This window comes from Trachemys scripta, chromosome 2 (assembly GCF_013100865.1).
Source record: "Trachemys scripta elegans isolate TJP31775 chromosome 2, CAS_Tse_1.0, whole genome shotgun sequence".
Lineage (NCBI taxonomy): Eukaryota > Metazoa > Chordata > Testudines > Emydidae > Trachemys > Trachemys scripta.
The window spans coordinates 114,704,603-114,728,370 of NC_048299.1; the positions used below are offsets into that span (position 1 = coordinate 114,704,603).

Here is a 23,768-nt window from a genome sequence, read left to right on the forward strand (position 1 = left end):
GTCAAACTCCCATAGGAATCAATTTCCCTTTGACTCAGATTCTGTTGGACTCACCTTGACTAGCACCTCACTTCACAAGTGAATGGGACTATTTATGGAGTGACATCAGACTCTGGCTCTTTGTGAATACATTCTGATTCATTCCACCAGTGCATAATATAAATATACAAGAGGAGCTCAAAGATAATAAAAGGCAATTAAATCTTGTGTTTCAGGGCACATCTACATGGGTCAGGAAAGAATTCCTCTCTCCTTCTATCATCGAATTGCACAGTTGGTGAGATGGATTAGGCTTTTTTGGGAGGGCCCCCCTTGGACGCATCAGATATTGGCCACTAATGTAGGCAGCATCCCAAACTTGATGGACCAATAGTCTGCTATTATATTACAAATCCGGTGTTCCTAGGAGATTCTATTATGTGGCAACCATTCCTGCTGTGTCTGAGTGCTTCACAGTCCTTAACATATTTATCCTCACAATACCCCTCTAATGTAGCCCAACACTCTTATGGCTGTTTTACAGATAAGGAACCAAGGCATAGAGGGTATGTCTACACAGCCCCTGGCAGTGAGCCTTCCAGGCTGGGTCGACAGATTTGGGCTTGCAGGGCTCATGCTACTGCACTAAAAGTAGCTGTGTAGGTGAGGTGGCTCAGGCTGGAGCTCAGGCTCTGAAAGCCTAAGGAGAGCAGTGGACTCCGCAGCCCAAGCTCCAGCCTGAGCCAGAACTTCAAAGCACTGTCTACACATCTATGTTTAGCATGGCAGCACAAACCCCATGAGGCTGAGTCTGTTGACCTGAGCTGCTGTGGGCTGTGTAAACATACCTAGAGAGATGGAGTAACTTGCCTTAGGTCACATAGCATGTCTGAGGCACAGCAGAAAATTGAACCCAGGTCTTCTACGCCTATGAATAGCACCCTTCCTCTCTTGCATTCCTTAAAAGAAGGAACCAGAGACCTATTCAAATTATAGATGCAAATCATTGTTTCCCGCAGACTTAGTGAGATAGTGAGATGTATGCATTAGAAATGTATGTATTCAAGTTCTTGCACCTTTTGCTTTATGTATTCATCTTTTTCCAAAATCTCATGGAAGTTCACCCCCTCTCCCACTAGGGCTCAGAGATAATTTAATGCATAACAGATTGGCTTGATTTAGAAATCTCACATATTCCTCTTGCTTGTAGGAGTAATGTAATTAATATAGAATTATCATATAAAAATCAAGTAACAATGTAAGTACTAGCATAAATGAATTCACCTACCTTAGGTACAAAAACAAGGCAGAGTGTAATGGTACTGCAGAATATAATGACTAAAGCAACAATGCAGAACTGAACATTGGGTTGATCCCGAGTGAGGAATGAAACTGCAGCTCCAATAATACACATGATCCCCACATTGTATACGCTCATCCCAATGTATTTGCTGTCATTCAAAGCAGGAATGCTGACATTTCGAGTCTCCCATGCTAAGAAACAACCAAATAACTGAAATAGCAAAAAAAAACAAAAAAGAAAAAAAAAGAAAAGAAAAAGAAAAAAGGTCACTGTTATAACACAATACCACTAGTTTACATGAATCAAAAGAGTAGTTTTTATTACAAGCTGTTATATATTTGGTATGATATTTCTCTATGAGCAATTTATAGATTGTTGACAGATCGATACAGCATTAAGAACCAGAGATATGAATGTGCACAGCACACGATATCTAATTCAAAATACACTAACCTCCATCAGTAACTACAAAAATTAGATTGATACTGCTAATCCTACTCTCAAGAGATAAAAGTGAAAACTATATTAGCAATCAAAAGAGATGGCATAGAACTTCCCCAAAGCTCAGGGTTGTTTGAATCTAGGTCCATCTTTAGCCATCAGTAAAGAAATATCATTACTGCTTTCATTAAAACCCAAATAGGGGAGGCCCAATTCATAGGCTTTTTTTCAGCAATGACTGAGAGTTCTAGTCAATCCAAGTCAATCATTCACCGATTATCACCTTCATTAGTAAACAGCAGTGCTGAGAAACATCCTGTGATATCATTCAGACCTGTCCAGCAGCACACCAGCTGCTAGGACAACAAATGTGATTTATTTTATTGCAGGAGGAGTTGATAGTGACCATTATATTTAGGTGGCCTAACACCTAGTATAAACGATTCTTGTGACCTTTTTTGACAAGCTCTAACACCTGTTTACAACAGGCCTTTGAAATTCAGTAGAGGGAATGCCTTTAGGCTTCAGCAGTGGTTCTCAACCTTTCCTGACTACTGTACCCCTTTCAGGAGTCTGATTTGTCCTGTGTACCCCAAGTTTCATCTTGCTTAAAAACTACTTGCTTACAAAATCAGACACAAAAATACAAAAGTGTCACAGCACACTATTACTGAAAAATTGCTGACTTTTCTCATTTTGTCCATGTGAAATTTTAGTCTGTACTGACTTTGCTAGTGCTTTTTATGTAGCCTGTTGTAAAACTAGGCAAATATCTAGATGAACTGATGTACCTCCTGAAAGACCTCTGCCTACCGCCAGGGGTATGTGTACCCCTGTTTGAGAACCACTTGGTTAGAGAAGCACCTTTTCTTTGAAATTCCATTAAGGTTTGGCTGAGATATAAACTGCTGAAAATCACCACTTCTCTCCTCTCATTTGCATTCCTCAGGAAAATTTTGGCAACCTGACAGAACAATAACTGAATGTGAACATTCCAAATGGCTGAGCTCAGGCTATTGCCTAAGCAGTAGCAGCTGGAGGGGGACCCATTACCCTCTGAGGAACCCTGGGGACCAGACAGCCTTTCTGGGACTGGGGAAACTGGTTCAGACTCCCCATGGCACATGTTCCCCAGGTTCCAGCCCATCCCAGACAGACCAAGTCTCCCAGTATGCCAGGGAGACTCCCGTTTGCAACCAAAAACTCCCCATTCCCAATTTAATGTCATTTCCTGCATAAAAACAACATTCCCCAGAATATGTGTCAGCCACACATGCACATCAGCCTTTGTTTGGAGAAACTCTGGCCAGAGCCGTCCCTTGGGTAGACCGAATCAGGGCAACCGCTCCAGGCCCCGCACTTTGGGAGGCCCGGTGGGCTGGTACGATTAGCTGGTGTGGTCGGTCCTACAAGAGACGAATCCGTCACTTCTGCACTGGGCCCCCCCACTCTGGGCCCCATGCTTTGGGGATCCCCGCGGGCTGGTGCAATTGGTCAGAGCAGTCAGTCCCAGAAGAGACATATCTGTCACTTCCGCCCCAGGCCCCGCACCCACTAAGGATGGCCCTGACATATGGCAGATGCACAACATGCTGGGTAATGTAGCTGACCTTTGCTCTCCTTTTGGTTCAACCAATGGGAGTTCAGAAAGGGCAGAGTTGGAAGGGCTTGGTGACCAATGGCACAGGGATGGAAGCTTTGAAGAACAGGGCTGCTGTGGTGGTGTGGAGCCGTGGCAGTGTGAAGTGGAGTCAGGTAAGGGGGCGGTGGCAGTATGTCAGGGAGAGGGCAGTCATGCCCCATTCTCCCCCAGGCCCTGACCACTGCAGGGAGCAGATAGATGGGGAGTTCAGAGCGGGGAACACAGCTCCACTCACTCTGGGACTCAACAGAGTGGGGCTGAGGGTGGGGAGGGGTTAATGCCCCTTTCTCCCCAGGCCTTTAAGTGCAACAAGAGAGGTATCAGGGGAATATCCCCTCCTCCTTTGGGACTTGGTGCAACCAGGAAGGGGTAGACCTGTGCACTTCTATTCTGCTGAAAGCACCAGGCCAAGAGTGAATGTCTTGTCTTCACTTCCCTGGGTGTAAATGCAGCCCTGCCTCCCAGAACGTAGCCTACAGCTGAGCTTGGGATAGCCCTCCTGGGGCAGGGTCCACACTGGGGGTGGGGCTGCAACTCTGCTTGCTTTGTTGTGTGTCCTACAGGGTAGGGTTACCATACGTCCGGATTTTCCCGGACATGTCCGGCTTTTTGGTCCTCAAATCCCCGTCTGGGGGGAAATTCCAAAAAGCCGGACATGTCCGGGAAAATAGGGAGGGGTCGCGGGGCTTGGATCCAGGCTGGAGCCGCTGGGGCCACAGCCGGAGCCGCTGGGGCCGGCGGTGCTCGGCCGCCGGCCAGCGCCGCTCACCCGGGGCTGGGGCCAGTGCTGGGGCCGGTGCCAGATCAGGGTCCGATCCGAGCTGGAGTCGCTGGGGCTGGAGCCACTCGGCCAGTGCCCTGGGGCCGGAGCCGCTCAGCTGGGGCCGGTGCCCATGCCCCGGGGCCCGAGCCGAGCTTGAGCCACTCGGCCGGAAACAGGGCCAGTGCCCCGGGGCCTGAGCCGAGCCGCCAGGGCCGGTGCCGCTCGGCTGGGGCCAGTGTCCGTGCCCTGGGGCCCGAGCCGAGCTGGAGCCGCCGGGGCCAGAACTGCTCGGCCGGGGGGCCGGACTGGGCCACGCCTCCCCCAGCCCCAGCCCCAGCTTACCTCCTGCCTGCCTGTTTCAGGCTTCCCACAAACATCTGATTCGCAGAAAGCAGGGGAGGGGGAGGAGCAGGGGGGGTGGAGCGTTCAGGGGAGGGTGTGGAGTTGGGGCGGGGAATTTGGAAAAGGGGTGGAGTTGGGGTGGTGCCGGGACGGGGAAGGGTCTGGGAAGGGGGCGGGGTTGGGGGTGGGGGCGAGGCCCCTTGGAGTGTCCTCTTTTTGTTATTTTAAAATATGGTAACCCTACTACAGGCTGGAGGCATTGGATGGGCTGGAAAAGGCTAAGGAGACTGGATGGGAGTATTAGTGAGTTGGCAAGGAGATGGCAGTGGTGGTGTGTTAGTAGGGCTAGCAGTGGAGGTGTTGTGGGGCTGGAGGCAGGGCAGTGAGGTTAGCAGTGGGGGTGTTGGGAGGGCATCAGGGGTGTTGGACGCTGGGGTCTAAAGGAGTGGGATGTTTCCTGAAACGAATTTGAAAATGTTGATCAGTATGCCTTTCGGGGAACCACATGGGGAAGGGGGGGAAGGGAGAAGAGATATATATAGAGAGAAGGTTGCTTTCCCCTCAGCCAAATGCACAGTACCAGTAGATCATACCCCCCAGGACTGCAGCCTTCTGTTGCTAGCTAATCTAGCTAGTCTGGTAGCTCAAGTAGTAGTAGTCTGTGCTGCAATGTCCGTGATGATGATGATAGGACATGGAGGGTGGAGGCTTACAGTTACAGTTCTGACCATGCAATTAAAAAGTGTCTCATAATGCATATGCATAAGGGGGCCGAATGAAGGTTGCAGAGACAACCTTAATACAAAGGTTGCTTACCTGTATCCAGTTCTTCAAAATGGATTCTGCATATTCATACCATTGGATATGTGCTGATGGTGTCATTGAATGGTGCAATCTTCTACTAGCAGTGCCTAGTCAAACACTCGCATGCCCCTTTCTGTCCCTATCCTCAGCCTCCGAGCATTATGCTAAGGACGAGGCTATAAAAGGGAGGGAGGCAGCAGTTACCGCCTCAGTTCCTTCCACTACTAATGCTGAGCCAGTAGAAAACAGGACCCCGCAAAACAGAGGAAGGAGGGCAGGGCATGTGAATATGCAGAATCCATCTCAAATAATCTCAGTTACAGGTAAGTAACATTAATTTCTTCTTTGACCCTGTTCTCTGCATAGTCCCACTCCTGGTATAGTTTAGTCCATAATACACATTTTAAATAGGATGGTGGGTATGGAGTCCTAACTAAACAAGGACTGAAGCACAGATCTACCAACTGTGCATCTGACCATATATAACAGATAATGTTTAATGAATATGTGTTTTGACTCCACATGGCTGCTGTACAAATTTCTAGTAGTGGAACATGTCTCATACATGCCACCAATGCTGCCATCACCCTAGTGGAGTGTGCTTAGAGCTGAAGAATGGGAGATCATGATGCACTCTTATAACTTTCTATTATACACTGTCTGACCCATCTTGATAATGTTTGTGCTGATGCGAGATTTCCTTTATCATTACCAGCATATGAAACAAGCAATTTATGCAAAGACCTAAAGTCCTTTTTCCTATTGAAACAGAATGATAAAACTCTTTTTGCATCCAAACAATCAGGGCTGGTGCAACACATTAGGCGACCCAGGCGGTTGCCTAGGGCGCTACAATTTGGAGGGCGGCGACCGCGGCGGTATTTTGGCGGCGGGACCTTCCGCTGCCTAGGGCAGCAGAAAAGCTGGCAGTGCTCCTGCAAACAATGCAGCTTTGATTTGCCCTTACTCAAATGAGAATGGGAAAAAACACTGGTAGACTAATGGACTGACTGACATGGAACTCAAGTGATTTTTTGGTATAAATCTAGGATGTGGATGAAGAAATACATTGTATTTATAAAAGATCATAAATAGAGTGTCAGCCATTAAGGCATGAAGTTTACTAATCTTCCAAGCTGATATTATTGCTATAATAAAAGCAGCCTTAATTGATAGATGAAATAAGGAACATGAAAATAAGGGCTCAAAGGGTGGAGACATAAGCTGTGATTGCATTAAGTCCAATGGTGCAATAGAATCTCTTACCGGGGGTACAAATTTAGTAATCCTTTAAAAAACTTAACAACATTATGTGAAAATACTGATTTGAATATGAGAAGCTGCTGTTGCAGCTAAGTATAGCTTTAAGTATGCTTTAAATATAACAATTACTCTAATATAGTTTGAATAGGGGCTGACACAGGATTTATACCCCTATCACATAGCAATGGCAAAAATCTTTTCCATTTTAACTTATAATATTTTCCAGTTGATTTCCTTATAGCATTAAGTAGAACATGTCGAATATCTGTAGACAAAGACTTCTCCAACTCTGCTAGAAGCCTATTGCCCATGCTGTCAGATGCAGCGATGACAGGGTCTCGATGGTACGCTTTTCCTTGTTCTTGTGTCAGAGGGTCTGTCAGTGCTAGTAAGCATCTATCTTCCCTTGGAATGAAGAACAAGTATGTGTACCACTGTTGTCTTGGCCATGCCAGGGTGATCAGTATCAACTGGGATTAATCCTGTCTGATTTTTTTCAACCACCTTCAACATTAGAGAAGAAGGCAGGCAAGCATACACTAGCTCTGTCTCCCAAATGAAGAGGAAACACATCTACTGTTAGACACTGAGTATCTATTCCTGTCCTCTAACAAAAATATTGGCATCTCATGTTGAACTTTGTAGCACGAAAATCTATCTTTGGAGTACCCCAAAGAGCAAAGATGTCTCAGATCACCGAGTCTTTCAAGGACCATTCATGAATCTGGGTAGATTCCCTGCTCAGTTGGTCTGCTAACTAGTGGATCCCTTATTATGATCCTGTGTCCCCCATGCCTGTCCTTGTTTATTCATTTGTTGTCCCTTGAATTTCGTTGAACCCATAGTCTGAGGGAGGGGCCTTCCTGTATTTTGGCCTTCCTAGGATTCAATTGGTGGTCTGCTAACTGGGTAAGGGATCTTGCAAGATGCAGAGCTACTGGATACACCTCGTGGAGTATACACCCATCACAAAGTTGTATTGCCTCCTTGCAAAGCTGTGATGGTCAGGCTCCTCTCTGTTTGTTTACATAGGTCATTGCGGTCATATTGTCTGTGGCCAGTTGAACCACTGACCCTTGTATCTGGGGAAGAAAATATATGAATGCCAACCAAATTATCCTTAACTCGAGCATGTTGATATGAAGATGACCTTCCTGTTGACAACAGAACCCCTTGTTACAAACTTGACGAGTTGTGCCCTGCAGCGTATTTTTGAGGCATCTGTAGATGGAACAGGAGTGATGAAAAACACCCCTCTCAGAACATTTCCCTGGTCCATCAACCATCAGAGGGATCTTTGGATTTCTGCTAGGATGGTAAGTATCAGATCCATACTGTCTACTACGGATCTGAAGTTTTTTAACAACCAACGTTGCAGTGGTATCATACTTAGTCTTGCATAAGGTGTGACATATGTAGTTAACATCAGCAGACACATTAATGATAGAAAGAACTTTACTTTCTGAGATGGACTCTTCAGTAGAGATTTAGAAAAGAGTGCTTATGAATAGGATTTTCTATGATGGAGTCAGTAAGGATTTCTTTTAATTTATTAAGAAACTCAAACTTTGGAATACAGAGCATGTGAAATTTGTGATTTCTTCTAGCTCGCCCTCTGAGGCTGCTTTTAGGAGTCAGTGGTCTAAATATGGAAAGACAAAATCCCTTGTCTCTTGCGAAATGCTGCTACTATGGACAGACATTTGGTAAAGAGATGGGATCCTGAGGAAAGGCCAAAGGGGAGGACGCTGAACTGAAAATGGTCCTACCCTATGGCGAAATGAAGGTACTTCCTGTGTGATGGTCTTATTGAAATATGAAAAGAAGCTTCTTTGAGATGGAGAGCAGTAAACCAATCTAGATAAGACAGGGAAGGAATAATGGAAACAGAAGTCAACATTCTGAAATGGAGCCATCAAAAATACTTTTTAGTTTCCTTAGATCCAAGATGGGATGAAATCCTCCATTTTACTTTGGAAATGGGAAATAGCAGGAATAGAATCCTTGTTTCCTGAAATGTATTGGAACCTCCTCTATTGCTTCCTTTGTTTACAGAAAATTTATTTCCTTTCTTAACACTGAGTCATGAGAAGGGTACCCGAAAGAGGAGGGTGTGGGAAGTTGGTTTGGGTGAGAGTGTTGAACTGGATGGAGAAACTGTTCTTTATAATGCCCAGAACCCATCTCTCTGTGATGATATTTAGCTAATTGCTCTAACATTGGCTTAAACTGTCTCCAGTTGTAAGGGAAATAGAAGCCAAGATTGGTTTGCTGCCCTGAATACCACCCCAAACCTGCATCTAACAGCAGGCAAAGAAATGGTGGCAGACAAATTCTTCTGCTTCATTCTGGCTTTAAATGGTCATCTCTTATATGATTGAGAAGTAGCAAATTGTTATTGCTGTTGCTGTTGGTAGTGATGTCTACCTTTGTTGAAATAAGAAGAAGGTAGGTATTTAGCTATTCACATGTTTAGAGAGGAAGAAGAGATTAGCTTCCTTACTAGGGAATCTAATCTTTTCCCTTCTCTATTGCTAGGAGTAGAATGTACCTCCTGATCTTGATCTTTGCACCGTTGCTGCCACTACTAGAGAATTTGATGAAGGATTGATACCAGTCAGCTCTGTGTTCTTGGGGAACCAGGGCGGAATATCCAGCCTGTCTGAGGCCTTGGCTACACTCGCAGATTCACAGCGAGAGCTCTCTCGCAGCGCTGCAAGTACTCCACCTCTCCGAGGGGAATAGCTTGCAGCGCTGTGAGCGAGCGTGCAGCGCTGCAGGCGCTGATTACACTGGCGCTTTACAGTGCTGCGCTCGGGGGGGGGGGTGTTTTTTCACACCCCTGAGCGCAGCAAGTGCAGCGCTGTGAATTGCCAGTGTAGCCAAGGCCTCACTCATGAAAGATACCCACCTCCACCAGCCTCTGCTTAAACCAAAACCCATCAGAGAAAAGACTTGTAGAGAGCAATGAAGGGCGGATCGGAGACATACCTAAACCCCTCCTGACAAGGGTGACAAGATTAAGACATCCCCATTAGCACACAGAAGGAAGAACAGAGCCAATTCCCCTAGCCTCATCTGTATGAAAGATGGGACAGGGAGACATCTCAATTTGCATACAGAATGGAGAACAGAGAACCGCACTGAACTCTGGGACCAGAAAAAAGCAGGGAAGCACTGCATCATGGGAATCTCTGTTCCAGATGTTAATGAACCTACGCCTGCCCACACCCAGCTCAGCAGTTATCAGACCAATTCTAGTAATGAATCCTTGATTGATATCCAAAATACTGAAGCAACCTAGCTGCATTGTGAGCTCCCTAGAAGAAAACACCACCCATAGCCAAGAGTGATCAGCTCCTATTGTCTAGCCGAAAGAAAACCCTTGAGTCATCAGCTAACCCATAAACAAATCTAGTGTTCTCCCTTGAAACATTGTATTTTCTCTACAAAAATCCCTACTCACCCTCCAGTCAGTGTTCTGATGCTTAGATCCAAACTATGCATCAGTTCCACTGGGACTCCATATTCTCCTGACTGATCATGCTGGGGACTCTGCCTGTCTTCTGCCCTCAGGACCCTGAGCTACCACCATCACCTGGGAGCCCTGACCAGTTCAAGCTTCAGGGAGTGGTGAGATCCCCTTCTCTTTCTCTCTCTCTGTTTTCCTTTCTACCGTAGGTATTAACCTTTAATAATGTATATTATGTTGGTTTAGCCCTCCTTATGTAGTTATCACTATTATTCAATAAATAACTTTTATGGTTACATTGGTTGCTTCTCTCTGTCTTGCTGAACTTTACTCTTTTGTGTTTTTAGCTTCCCTCTACCCTCTTCCCATTCACTCTACAGCAATGCTTCTTTTACCTAAGCTAAAGATCCCTGCAGCGCCCAAAATACTGTGGGGTTTGCTCAAGTAGGTTACTGTTAGTACAATTGTGATGTGAGAGTGGGGATAGGGACATGCTGAATCTGGGACGCATGAGGATAACAGCTTGAAAGTGCTGCTTGATCCAGTCCATGAATCCCAGGGGCATATAAGGAGAGTCAGCTTGAAAGTGCTGCTTCCTCCAGCCCAGTGAGTCCAAAGACATATAAGGGGTCAGTTTGACAGTGCTGATTGACCCAGTCCGCTCAGACTTGCTCTGTTAATGTATGTGTGGGTGTGTTCATCTGGTTCTGGGGTTGGAAAAACCCAGCACTAGGGATAGCTCCATTGGGAGGGGACTTGCAGAAAGGAGAAGTAGAGCTCCATATGAAAATACAAGTGACACAAGCAGTACATTGATAGAATTACAACCCAACCCCACCCCAGAAGAATAACCCGAATAAATGAGCATACCCCAAAATAACGGGCAAATCTGGTAACAGGATGTACATGAAAAAAAGAAAATCCTTCATATGGAATCTGATAAAGCTTATCTATCTTGTTTGCAATTGGCTGTCAAGACGATGGGGTATTCCATATTAATTTTGCTGGTTGCCATACTCTCTCCAAAAGTGGCAGAGAAACTTTATTTGTAGAAGTGCTTCCAAACATATCAAAAATGGGATGCACAGTTTCTTTTAATGAAAATGAAGGTTATTTTAATGTAGAAACCATTCTGCTGATTAATTCCTGAGAATGAATGGCATCCTCTGAAGGAGAAGGTGTTGAGGCGACTCCCACATTTTTGTCTGGAGAGAATTCACCCATAGGTTCCTGGTCATGGGAAAGATCTGTCTGTAGAGAAACCTCTACCTTCTCCTCTTCATCATATAATTTATCTTTAATTAGAGTAGGGGACTTGTATCCCATTACTGGATCCATTAGTATAGGATCCAAATGTCTTGGATCTGAATGTGCTCTTGAGAGTGGATGTGTCGAATCCATATAATTTGGATCTGGATGTCACAGATCCAGAAAGACCTCACCAGATCGATGGTGAACAGAAGGCCTGACCCTAGACGGAAGTCGATATGGAAGGTCTGGAGCTAACCAATAAGGTCAAGGAATTCATGGAGGCACTTGCCAGTCCTGCCAATTTCGACAGTTTGGTATCATAGCAGAACCAGGGGGATACCTGGGTTTGTAGTAGTCCGTGTCCAATGGAGGTCTCTGAGATTGTGGTTCTGGACTATCCATTGGCTCCAGTTGTTCATTTGAATGTGGATCTGAGTCCAGATCTGACAACAAAATGATTGGGGGGCGGGGCTACTGAGATTGGTATTCTTAATATGGACATTGGAGAAATCATCGTCTGAGGAGAGTCCGAAGGTGTCTTGGGTGATGGAGGTAACATCATCAATGGGACATCTGATTTCCTTTTCTTGTGAGAGTGTGGGGATGGATTCCCGTCCAATCTTCTTTTTACTGTTGTTATTGCAGAATCCACTGGAACTGAGGAGTGTGGTTCCACAGACAATTGTATGTTTGCTGCATTGGATCTGATGAGTCTCCAGACAGGTGTTTAGTCTTCACTTTTTTCTTCCTTGGAACCGATGGCCTTGGTTCCATGGAAGTTCTTGGCATCTATTGTTTACCTTCCATGTCTGATTTCCTTGATACTGATACCTTCTTTGGTATGGGGATCAGATGACTTTGTTACCAAGTGCTCAATTTCTTTAGAACTGGAGTTTGTTGCCGAGACGGATGGCTTACGTTCAAAAGTCTTCCTGGAAACAGAAGGGCTCAGAACTCACCCAGGCCTCGTGTTTTTATCTTCCAGAGCTTTAAGAACTAAGGATCTGGAGGTTTTTGCTGATAAGGCTTCTTGTAGAAGGAAGGCTTGGAGTCTCTTCTGCTTCTCCTTTCTGGTTTGCAGTGTGAAAGTGCTGCAGATTGAACAACAGGAAGGAGAATGTCCTTCTGCTAAGCACTTCAGGCAGCAAGCATGGGAGTCCAGATCTAGGTGAACTGCCAGACATGACACACATCTCTTAAATCCATGCTTCCTGCTCTTCGGGTCCACCACAAGAACAACAATAAACATATATTAGCTATAAAACAACAACCAAGGCACTGTAACTAACTGTCTAAAGAATTTTGATTTGTAAAAGGCTCATGATTGTGTCAGCAGGTGGAAGGAACTGAGGTGGTAACCGCTGCTGTGTCCACTTTTATAGCCATGGTCTCAGAATGTGCTCAGAGGCTGAGGGTGGGGGCAAAGAGGAGCATACAAACGCTTGACTAAGCACGGCTAGTAGACGGCTGCACCGTTCAATGGCACTGGTTGGTGCATATACAAGAATGGGAATATTCAGAGGACGCGCAAAGAAGAATCTGGCATTTCCTAACTTTTGAGTGCTTAACTTTGAATCCCTAATTATGTCCTTTTAACATTGTTTTTGGGTGTTCAATATCACTATTACTGTTCTTACAATAATAAAATTACAATACTGATTTACCATATTAGTTTCAAACCAGAATCCTGTAACTTTAATGAACAGAGTTAGTGGACAGTACATGCTTTACAACCTGTGACATGTCAGGATTTCTAGCATCTCCTGCTACAATTGTTACTAATTAGATATTTAGAATTTTTATTGAAATATGAAAAGATTCCTTTTAAAATATCGTTAGTCTGGGAATACAGCCAACAAACAAAAATGATGCCAGCATTTACTACAAAGGCAGTTATAAAGAGATCAAAAACATCAATTATAACTGAAAAACTGATTTGAATAGGGTTGTGGGAGTTGTGGCTTGACCCATCCTCATTTACAACCCGAGCACAGCATGTAAAGTAGTTAAATATTCTCTAGCTCAATAGGAAAATACTTCATTTCTATGATAACTGAAGAAAGGGAAAAGGTTTGGGTGCAAATGTGTTTCTTTCACAATTGTATGTTATAATTTGGGGAGTTTATTCCTACTTCTCATTGGCATTTATGACAAAATACTTCCTTCTGGGAGAAATCCTTGTTTTTAAAAGAACCACAACTAATTATGGCCAACGTGGTGTAAAAACAGGGGCAAGAGCAAAGAGAGTTGCCCTTGGCCTGCTGAGAGGACAGTAATGGTTGTTGCAACGCTTCTTGGTTGCCAGTATGAGTGACTATACTGAGCCCAGCTAAGAATCTACAGGGTTCTACAAACAGGCGACCGAACTGGTGATATGGTGAGAACACATTGCTCTTCTCTTTTCCCATTTGCCCACACCATGCTGACTCCTTCCTTCCCACGTGAAGAAGCCAAATTGGAGAGGGGAGTTAAGATTGTGGGAAGCCTGCCACACTCTAAAATGCCATTTTTTAAGTTAAGATTGGGAGCATGAGCTGCTAGTGAAAGATTCTAAAGTCTGCAATTCACTGACTATTCCCATGGAAATTATGTGCCTAGCCACTTTTGAAAACCCCACTTAATGCTTATCTGCATAGTTAGGCACCTAAATACCTTTAAAAATCTGCCCTTTCCCCTCTTTGGCTCAATAGGTCCAGAGCTTGTTGATCTTCAGAACATGTTGCAAGCCTGTTTTTGATTTTCTCTGATGATGTGGGTGGGGTGTGAAAGGCTGGTTTTCCCTTCTTGGTTTGTGGGTTGGAAAGTTCTGTAATCCCTCTTTTTGACATTATATTGATCTGGGCTATTATCTTTATCTGTGTTTTTAAATTGTAGTGCCAGTGCACTTAGAGAAACTGTGACTGTACAAATTGGAAAATAAAATAAAAAAAACCTCCTCTAAAGTCAATGGGGTTACAGCACTATACTTGAAAGGAGAATTTGGGCCATTAACAGAAATTCATAGTAAACTGCTGGAGGAAAACAGGACTGTGAGCAATATACAGCATGGATTTATAAGTTTTAACTGACAAACTTGATTTTTTTTTTATAGAATTACAAAATTTGTAGATGACAGGGATGCAGTAGAGGCACTATAGCTTGAGTGTAGCACTGCATTTAATGCTGCCTCTCAAAACTACACTTGCAAAATCATTTCCAATTATCTTATTACGAGTACTGTCACATAGAGTCCATAGTGTGTTGTGATAAATGTCAATGTACTGAGTTCAGGGCCGGTGCAAGGAAGTTTCGCCTAGGGCGCGAAACTTCCACCTTGTGCCCCCCCCCCAGCCCTGCGGCAGCTCCCCGCCCCCTCTCCGCCCTGAGGCATCCCCCCCCCCGGCAGCTCCCTCCCCCCCTGGGGAGCCGTGCGGCAGCTCTCCACCCCAGCTTACCTCTGCTCCGCCTCCTCCCTGAGCACGGCGCCCTGGCTCTAATTCTTCTCCCCTCCCAGGCTTGCGGCGTCAAACACCTGATTGGCGCTGCAAGCCTGGGAGGCAGGAGAAGTGGAGCGGCAACCACGCACTCAGGGAGGGGGCGTAGGAACGCTGGAAAAAAAATGGGGGCACCGCTTTTTGGCGCCCCCAAATCTTGGCACCCTAGGCAACCATCTAGTTTGCCTAAATGGTAGCACCGGCCCTGACTGAGTTGTAAAGGGCTTCTGCTGGGGTACTGCAAGAACTAGTATTAGGTACAGACTTATTTAACATCTTGTTATTTTTAACATCTTATTTAACAACAATGATCTTGAAGAGGAAGTAGAGAACTTCTGTCTTATCTGTCAGTTTCTTTTCCTGAAAAATTGAATGCCTGCAGACCTATTATGTAGCCATGTTGGTCCCAGGATATAAGAGAGACAAGGCAGGTGAGATAACATCTTTTATTGGACCAACTTCTTCAGGTCTGGAGAAGGTAACCAGAGAGTGTCTGACCTAAACATGAGGTGGGACAGATTGTTAAGCATAAGGAGTTCATATATGCTGTAGAAGACCACTTAAACTGAAGTGGGCAATTAAAGGTTGGCAGATAGGGGTGTTATTAACTGTTGTAATGAGCCATAAAATCAGTATTGCTAATAAGTCCATGCAGATCTATTACCCTCTCACTGATTTGTTGGAGGGAGCTGAAACTTAATCACAGTGAGCCCTGGTCTATGGGGCCTGCTAACCTACTTTCAGCAGCAAGAATTCTTCCATAGCCATTACATTTAATAATATAATAACACTTATAATGAACATAGGTACTGTGTGCACATAGGGATTTTTTTTTTCCTGAATGGATCCCTGAGTATGATCTGAACAATTCTTCGCTTATATACCAGTTTGATTGTCCCACATGTTTCCTTTGAGAGGCATGTCTGCTTATCCTCTGCACAAGAGATATGCGTAGGAGTGAGGAAAAAATATAACAAAGGAAGGTCACAATGAGGATATCAGATAGAAGCATAGAAAAATAACAGAAAAGCTGGCTACTATCCTGCCAAAAGTCAGGCCTGTCAGTAACTGGAGGTCTGTTTTGTCACAGCTTTGGAAACTCTGCATATTAGACCAGGCTGCTGCTTTGCAGATTTCACTGGCTGTTTACAATTTGTATTGTAATAAACCCTGGGGGCCACTCTCATGGATCAGGACCCTACTGTGCTATTTAGAGACACATAGCAAAAAGTTGGTCTCTACCTCAAAGACCCTACGGCTCTTTTCCTTTGGCTGTGATGCTTGGTTAGTTTTTTCTTTCCTAAAATCAAGACAGTGGCAGTTTTTGACCTGCAGACATTTCACAGTCTTAAGTCACTGTGAAAATGGAACCGTGGTAATTCCACATTTATTATCTCTTGGTGACTCAAAATTAAAAATTACTTCACAAATAATACCAAAGAACTGGTTTAATTTTTTTCCCGATTATTTTTTCAACAAAAATAGCATTTTGAGCAAAATAAAAAAAAATCATTGACATTTTTTATTTTGTTTCAATTTTTCATTATTTGACATAAAATATTTTTTGGGGAAATCAAAAGGGTTTGTTTTCAGTTTTTCACTGAAAAAGCAAAACATTTTCATAGCAGAATTAGGAAAAAGCAAATAAAAAATTTCCTGTGAAAAACAATTGGCCGTTTTCAACCAGATCTATAAAAGATGATTTTTCTAAATACCAGCACCTCAATCTCAGTCATGAAATTGAAAGATAAGCTGTGTTCTTTCAGGTTTCACATCATCACCAATAATAGATTCAGCAGTCAGAACTTTGTTAACTCTTCTGTTGCTGATGTATAAGCCAGCTCATTCTCCCAGATATGTGTTTATGTACAGTGCTAAATCAAATAGTGCTTAGTTTTTGCAGGAATGTAGCCAAATATGAGTTGAAATACACAATGGAGGTGAAATTCACCCATTGGTGGAGGCCCGCACATAAAACCCTAAATTCCCACTACTGTCCTGCATAGGAGGTGCCGGTTAACCTTTCTTAATACCCGTATAGGCCTGTGGACAGGAGGCTACATTAACATTGAAAGTTATTTAAATAAAACTTCCCACTTCATACCTAGACTTCCAGCCCACGTGGATTGTAACAACAGCTTTTCCTTCCTTGTTTCTATGCAGACTGTGTCTTTCGTCCCTAGATCCTAACTGCTTTTCCCTAACAACTTTATAACAACTGAACTAAGCCTGTGGTAAGCAAACGCCCTTTAGAAAACAGCCACCTCCTATAACTTTACATTATTTCTATGGTTTCCAAAGGTTTGATTGCAAGATTTTTAAAGTAATCAAGCACTTCTGCCACAAACATACTATCAATTTAAAATGTTAACAACAGATGTACAGTTTATTTTATTGTAATATATTATATACTTTTGCTAAATAAAATAAATGCTACAATGGAGAACAAATATGTGAGACCCCATTACAACCTTCTGCAACGTCCCAAAGTTGTTTTGGCAGTTCTCCCCTGGTTCAGGTTGTAGGGATTTATCCGACAAATCCATATACCCTAATGTATTTTTTCACATCCTAAAATACCACCATTTTTTATTCTATTAAAGAAATATGTAGATCTGGTACCAGTTGATGTAAAAATCCCACAAACCATAAAAAGCAAAATTAAAAAAAAAAAAAAAAAAAAAAACAGTTGTAAAGTGGAATATCCAGGATGGTGCTGTATTCACTACATGCACAAGTTTAAATAGTGTAAAGGATAAATAAGCCATTTTCCCCTTGTGGGTATTTTCTTTGGCTGCCAAAGGACTGGGGAAACAAGGAAAGCAAATCCATTCAAAATCACAGGTATTAAGAAAGGTTAACTAGGACTCAAGTTGTTTACCTTATTCTTTTACAGTACAAATTTTGATTCCTCAATGTACAGGTTAATCAAAAGTATCCAGATTACTCATTTATGAATTAAGTATTAAGAGTAAAAATGAATGGGCCAGATTCTGAACAGTACTGCAGGGGTAGGAAAGCAAACCACATGTGCAAAAGCAGTGTAGAGAGCTATGCAGTGGGCATGTACATCAGACAGTCTCAGCCAGTGCAGTCTGCATAAGGAAATTTATGTGGCTATGTCAGGGAGGTCTGCCGACTGTGAGACAAATAGTGTGTATGGGGATACAGATCTTATATAAACTTTAAACATTTTATTTCTCAAATGGGTTTCATCTTGATAGGTTTTAAAGTATGGTAACTTTTTTTCTATCAAGATATAGATTCCAGAAGACAAGCTGTTGATTTATAGCCTAATTCCAAAATAGCCAGGTTACTGTAATCTCCAAGAATAAGCAGCAGAGGTGATGAATTTATTGTTAATGTTGTTGATGAATGAATGTTGAGTGACAAGTTTTGTTGCTAGTGTTTTTCCAATCAGCTATTTTTAGAGGATTTTTGTGTCAAACTTTGTGACACAATGTCCTCTCAAGACCTTTTCATCCAGATAATACCATGGCAACTTCTTCAAAAGTGGTATCATGCTTTGGATTTTTGATAGTTTGGGGGTCATAGGTCACAGATCTCTATGGTATTCAAAAATCTGAATATTTCTAAATTTGCTGATTTAAATGCACTCTTCAAAACAGGGGCGTCCTTAGGATTTATGGGCCCCTATGCAGCATTATTAAACTGGTGCCCCTACGCCCAAGGGTAGCCTGGGCTTGCAGCCCAGGGTGTGTGTGGAGGGATGAGGCAGCAAAGGATACTGAGCCGCCCAGCCCACCTCATGGCAGCGGAGAGTCACAGTTCCCGGCAGAGAGCCCCGTACCCTCTCCCTCATGCAGAATGCGCGGCGCCGACGCATTTGGCTCTGTGAATACGGCCCTGCCTAAGGAGACTGCAGTGTGCACTGTGTGTGCGGGAGCCAACCGCTCTTACTTGCTGTCATGGGTGGTGGGTGAAGCTGCCACTTGGGGAGGCTAGCTCCCCAGTCCACCTGAGGCCCTTCCCATACTCCACCCCTGCTCTGCCCCAGGCCCCACCCCACTCTGCCCAGGCCCTGCCCTCTCCCCACTGTCTCCCTCTTCTCTTCCCTCCCCCTCCATGATCACCCCCTTCCAGCCAAATCCCTGAACCCAAATGAAGCAAATGACATTTGGAAAATGGAGCATGTTTTCCACTGCATTCCAGAAGGTGAAGACTGTACATGCAGAAGGTACCTAATTAAAAGCATTAAACTTGGGAATAAAAAATGTCAGTCACGGGTTTTTTGATATACCCTGAAGCAGTGGCATAGCCAGGATCTAAGAGCAGGGGGAGCAAACATAAAAAAGGCGTCGCCCCCCCCCTTGGCTCCTCCTCCAGCCGCTCCGCACCCCCCGCTTGCTGGCTCCTCCGGCTGTGCCATCCCGCCCTCCATTGGCTGCCGGCTGCCATGCTGCGCCCCCCCTTGCTCCTCTGGCCAGGGCTGCGGGCCGCCTTGCTGCCCCCCCCACTCTGCCTCCTCCGGCCATGCCCGCTGCCCCGGCCCATTGGCTGTGGGCCGCCCTGCTGCACCCCCTCTCCTCTCACTCCTCCAGCCACGGCTACTGGCTGTCCTGCTATGCGCCCCCCCTCGCTCCTCCGGCCACGGCTACTGGCCGCCCCGCTATGCACCCCTCGCTCCTCCGCGGCTGCTGACCGCCCTGCTGCGCCCCCCCTCACTCCCCCGGCCGTGGCTGCCAGCCGCGCTGTGCGGGCCACCCTGCTGCCCCCCCCCCCCCCCCCCCCCCCCCCCCCCCCCCTCTGCCTTCTCCGGCCGAACCCGCCGCCCCCTATTGGCTGCCGGCCACGCTGTGGGCCGTGCTGCTGCGCCCCCACACGCTCCTCCGGTCGTGCTGCTCCCCTTTGCCTGCAGGATGTTAGCGCCAGCCGGCCGGCGCCCCACTTTTTGAAAACGTGATGAGGGGAAGCAGCTGCTTCGCCTGCACCCCACTAGCTATGCTACTGCCCTGAATTTTGTCAGAGATCTGTTTGCAAAACAACTTTGTAGTAAAGGCAAGTCAGCTGTCCTGCTGAATACAACATTACATATTATGGAATACATGATGCAGCTCTTCTCTGTTTTACATTTTCTTAATCAGTATTTCTAAGCTGATTTTATATTTTAAATGTACGCTTAAGCCTTCATAAAGTAATCATTCCAGATTACTACATAGTTAACTCACTGAAACAAAGACATTATTTTAAATTAATCAGTCACAGAGGTTTAGTGTGTTCATAACAATGTTCATTGCTTTTAGAAAAAGGGACACTAATTTACTTTGTGTGATCTCCATAACAATAGACACGTGTATGAAATTTCACCAATTTTAAAAAATATGTTTCCAAAGATTTTAGGCATAACAAAGGATTTTATATCTTACTAAGGTACTGATTTTGCTAGAGGGTTTTCTTAGAACTAGTTCATCAAATAGTCAGAAGTGAAGAAAAGGAAACTTGTTTGTCCAGCTCTCTGGCAGGAAAGGGGTGTTGTTCTTTTAAGGGCTCTCTTCAAGGATTTTTTACAGATGTGATTTTATCATCTTCAGCAACACACTAATGAAATATTTTTAAAGCAAATTTTAAACTAAGGTCCTGTAGACAAACATGTTCTGAGTAAACAATACACTAATGCACAACTGTTTTTGTCAGTAAATTAGGGTGACCAGATCACCCAAGTCAAATATCGGGACACGGGGGGGGGGGGGGGAGGAGAGGCAATAAATAAATAAAATAAAATAAAATAAAAACCACCCTTCCTCCACAAGCTCTGGAGGGAGGCCCCGGAGACGCAGAGGGAGCGCGGGGCCAGGGTGAGTGAGCGTCTGCCCAGCTGGTGCTATCCCGCGGCGGTCCCAGAGTGGGGGCAGCAGGCCCCAGCCCCCCCGTCCCGCTCGGGTCCCACAGGGGAACGAATGGGCCTGGCCTGCCGATGCCTCCGGCCCGGGACCGCCGCGGGATAGCACCAGCTGGGCAGCAGCCCAGACGCGACTGGCCAGGGGCTGGGGGCAGCGTGCGCGCTGCTGGGTCCCCGCAGCAGGCCCGGGGGAGTTCGGGCCTGGGCGCCAGAGCCGCAGCCGCCGAGCTTGGCCATCGGCCGCTTCCTCCCCCGGCGGCAGTGGGAGCTGCAGCAGCGGTTGCTCCCGAGTCCCGCTGCCTGCGGGGTAGAACAGCCGCCGCCTGGCCCTGCGGGCCACCCCCCTACTCTCCCTACTGCCCAACTGAGTCCTGCCTGCTCGGGGCCAGGCTGGACTCTCACTCACCCTGGCCCGGCGCTCCCTCTGCGTCTCCGGAGCTTGTGGAGGAAGGAGGAATGGTGAGCCTGGGGAAGAGGCAGGGATTCAGGGAGGGAGCCAATGGGGGGAGGGGGGGGGCATGTGAGCATTTCCGGGCTCCGGAGCATTTCCTTGTTTGTCCAGTGTCCCGACCGCACATCAGTGGGGACGCGGGACAAACAAGGAAATATCGGGACAGTCCCGATAAAATTGGGATGTCTGGTTACCCTACAATAAATTCAGAAACTGACAGTATATACCTGGGGATTGGCAAATGCCTGTTAAATGGCTTCATTACCACGTGAATGGCTCTTTAACAGTTTCAGTGTTGTGCTAATAGGGCTGGCAGGCTGGAAGGCTTTTTCACTTTTAAGTTACTAGATCCCCTCTGGAGTAAGAGTCACCAGGCTGCAGCAGCTAGCTGTGGGAGCCTGCAGGAAGGGTCAGAACTGGGATAGGAAGAGGCAGAAGGATGAACACTAAGATCCAGGGGTGCCCCAAATTTTTGGGTGCCTTACTGCAGCCTTGTATGCTGAGTATGCCTAAAGACCACCCTGCTTCCAAACTGATGCTAGATAAGCATGACTTAATCTGAACATGAGTGGATTAAGTTGCATGGCTCCAAGGTAGCCCTGACACTTGATTTGTCCAAAGGCCCCTGGTGACAGGTGCCGCAAGGCAGTATAAGCAACGTTTTCCAGCCCTACAAATCAAGGCCAAGAAGCCTCACCTTTTGGGTCAACAGGCCAATTGAGAACAGACTAACATTCCAAAATTCCAAAGACTAATCACCTTGGAGAGAGGCAGTCATGACAGCCACAACCAGGCCACTCCAGCCTCTGAGCAATTTTTCCATCCACCCAAAGGAGGCCTGCTAGTGAGAAGAGCTGTGCCAGCAGAACATCGCCCTCTAGCTCCTTGACTGCAGTTCCTACTCCTACCCTATGACAGTCCAGACTATAAAAGCTGAAGAGTTTGCATCCCCCTGCCACCATTATCTTAAGGATCTTATTTTTTTTCTATTTTGTTTTTATTTGGTCAGCCCCTTTATTATCAGAGTGTGGAAGTGAAAGTGTGGCTGTGTGCACACATTTGTGTGTGAGCATCCCTAAAGTACAGATAGGAAAGGTGCCAGAAGGAAAAGTTTCCCCAGGTTGTCTCATGAAATTATTCATAAGAGTGTGTTCTACGTCTAAAATTCCTATGAGTCTTGAGTTATCTTGTGTAACTTTTTCTATAAGAGTTCATTCTTTTTTATTAGGTATTATAACATAATAAGGTTAGATATCAAACAGCAACTGAATTCAAAGGAGGAAGCTTTATAATTTACTCTGAGGTTGTAGTTCAAATATTAGATAATAATTTGGTTTCAGTCTTATGATATTTAATAGGACTGTCGCTTAAACACAGTTAACTCACACGCTTAACTAAAAAGAGTCAATTGTGACTAAAAAACTTAATTGCCATTAATTAGTTTTAACTGCACTGTTAAACAATAGAATACCAATTGAAATTTATTAAATATTTTGGATGTTTTTCTACATTTTCATGTATATTGTATTTTGTGTTCTACTTGAAATCAAAGTGTATATTATTTTTATTACATATATTTGCACTGTAAAAATGACAAAAGAAATAATATTTTTCCATTCACCTCATACAAGTACTTTTTGTTGTGAAAGTGCAATTTACAAATGTAGATTTTTTTGGTTACATAACTTCACTCAAAAACAAAACAATGTAGAACTTCAGAGCCTACAAGTCCACTCAGTCGTACTTCTTGTTCAGCCAATCGCTAAGACAAACAAGCTTGTTTACATTTACACGAGATAATCTGCCCTTCTCTTATTTACGATGTCACCAGAATGGCACTTTTGTAGCCAGCATTGCAAGGTATTTACATGTCAGATATGCTAAACATTCATATGCCCCTTCATGCTTCGGCCAGCATTCCAGAGGACATGCTTCCATGCTGACGACGATTGTTAAAAAAAATAATGCGTTAATTAAATATGTGACTGAACTCCTTGGGGGAGAATTGTATGTGCCCTGCTCTGTTTTACCCACATTCTGCCATATATTTCATGTTATAGCAGTCTCGGATGATAGCCCAGCACATGTTGTTCCTTTTAAGAACACTTTCACTGCAGATTTCACAAAACACAAAGAAGGTACCAATGTGAGATTTCTAAAGATAGCTACAGCACAAGACCCAAGTTTTTAGAATCTGAAGTGCCTTCCAAAATCTGAGAGGGATGAGGTGTGACGCATGCTTTCAGAAGTCTTAAAAAAGAGAAACACTCCAATGCGGAAATTACAGAACCCGAACCACCAAAAGAGGAAATCAACCTTGTGGCATCTGACTCAGATGATGAAAATGAACGTGCGTCAGTCCGCACTGCTTTGGATTGTTATCGAAGAGAACCCGTCATCAGCATGGACACATGTCCCCTGGAATGGTAGTTGAAGCATGAAGGGACATATGAATCTTTAGTGCACCTGACACGTAAATCTCTTGCGATTCCAACTACAACAGTGCCATGAAAATGCCTGTTCTCACTGTCAGGTGACGTAAACAAGAAGCAGGCAGTATTATCTACTGCAAATGTAAACAAACTTGTTTGTCTGAGCGATTGCCTTAACAGGAAGTAGGACTGAGTGGACTTGCAGGCTCAAAATTTTACATTGTTTAATTTTTGAATGCAGGTTTTTTGTACATAATTCTACATTTGTAAGTTTAACTTTCATGATAAAGAG

At 44.8% G+C, this 23,768-nt stretch overlaps 1 protein-coding gene across 1 annotated transcript in view; it reads right to left on the minus strand.

Moving 5' to 3' along the window:
* GABBR2 (gamma-aminobutyric acid type B receptor subunit 2) overlaps window positions 1-23,768 on the minus strand; it is an 835,193-nt gene that overhangs the window by 42,705 nt on the left and 768,720 nt on the right. Inside the window, exon 15 of the mRNA XM_034761463.1 lies at window positions 1,268-1,492. Within this exon, the coding sequence (XP_034617354.1) occupies window positions 1,268-1,492 (225 nt within the window). The remainder of the gene's footprint in view (window positions 1-1,267; window positions 1,493-23,768) is intronic.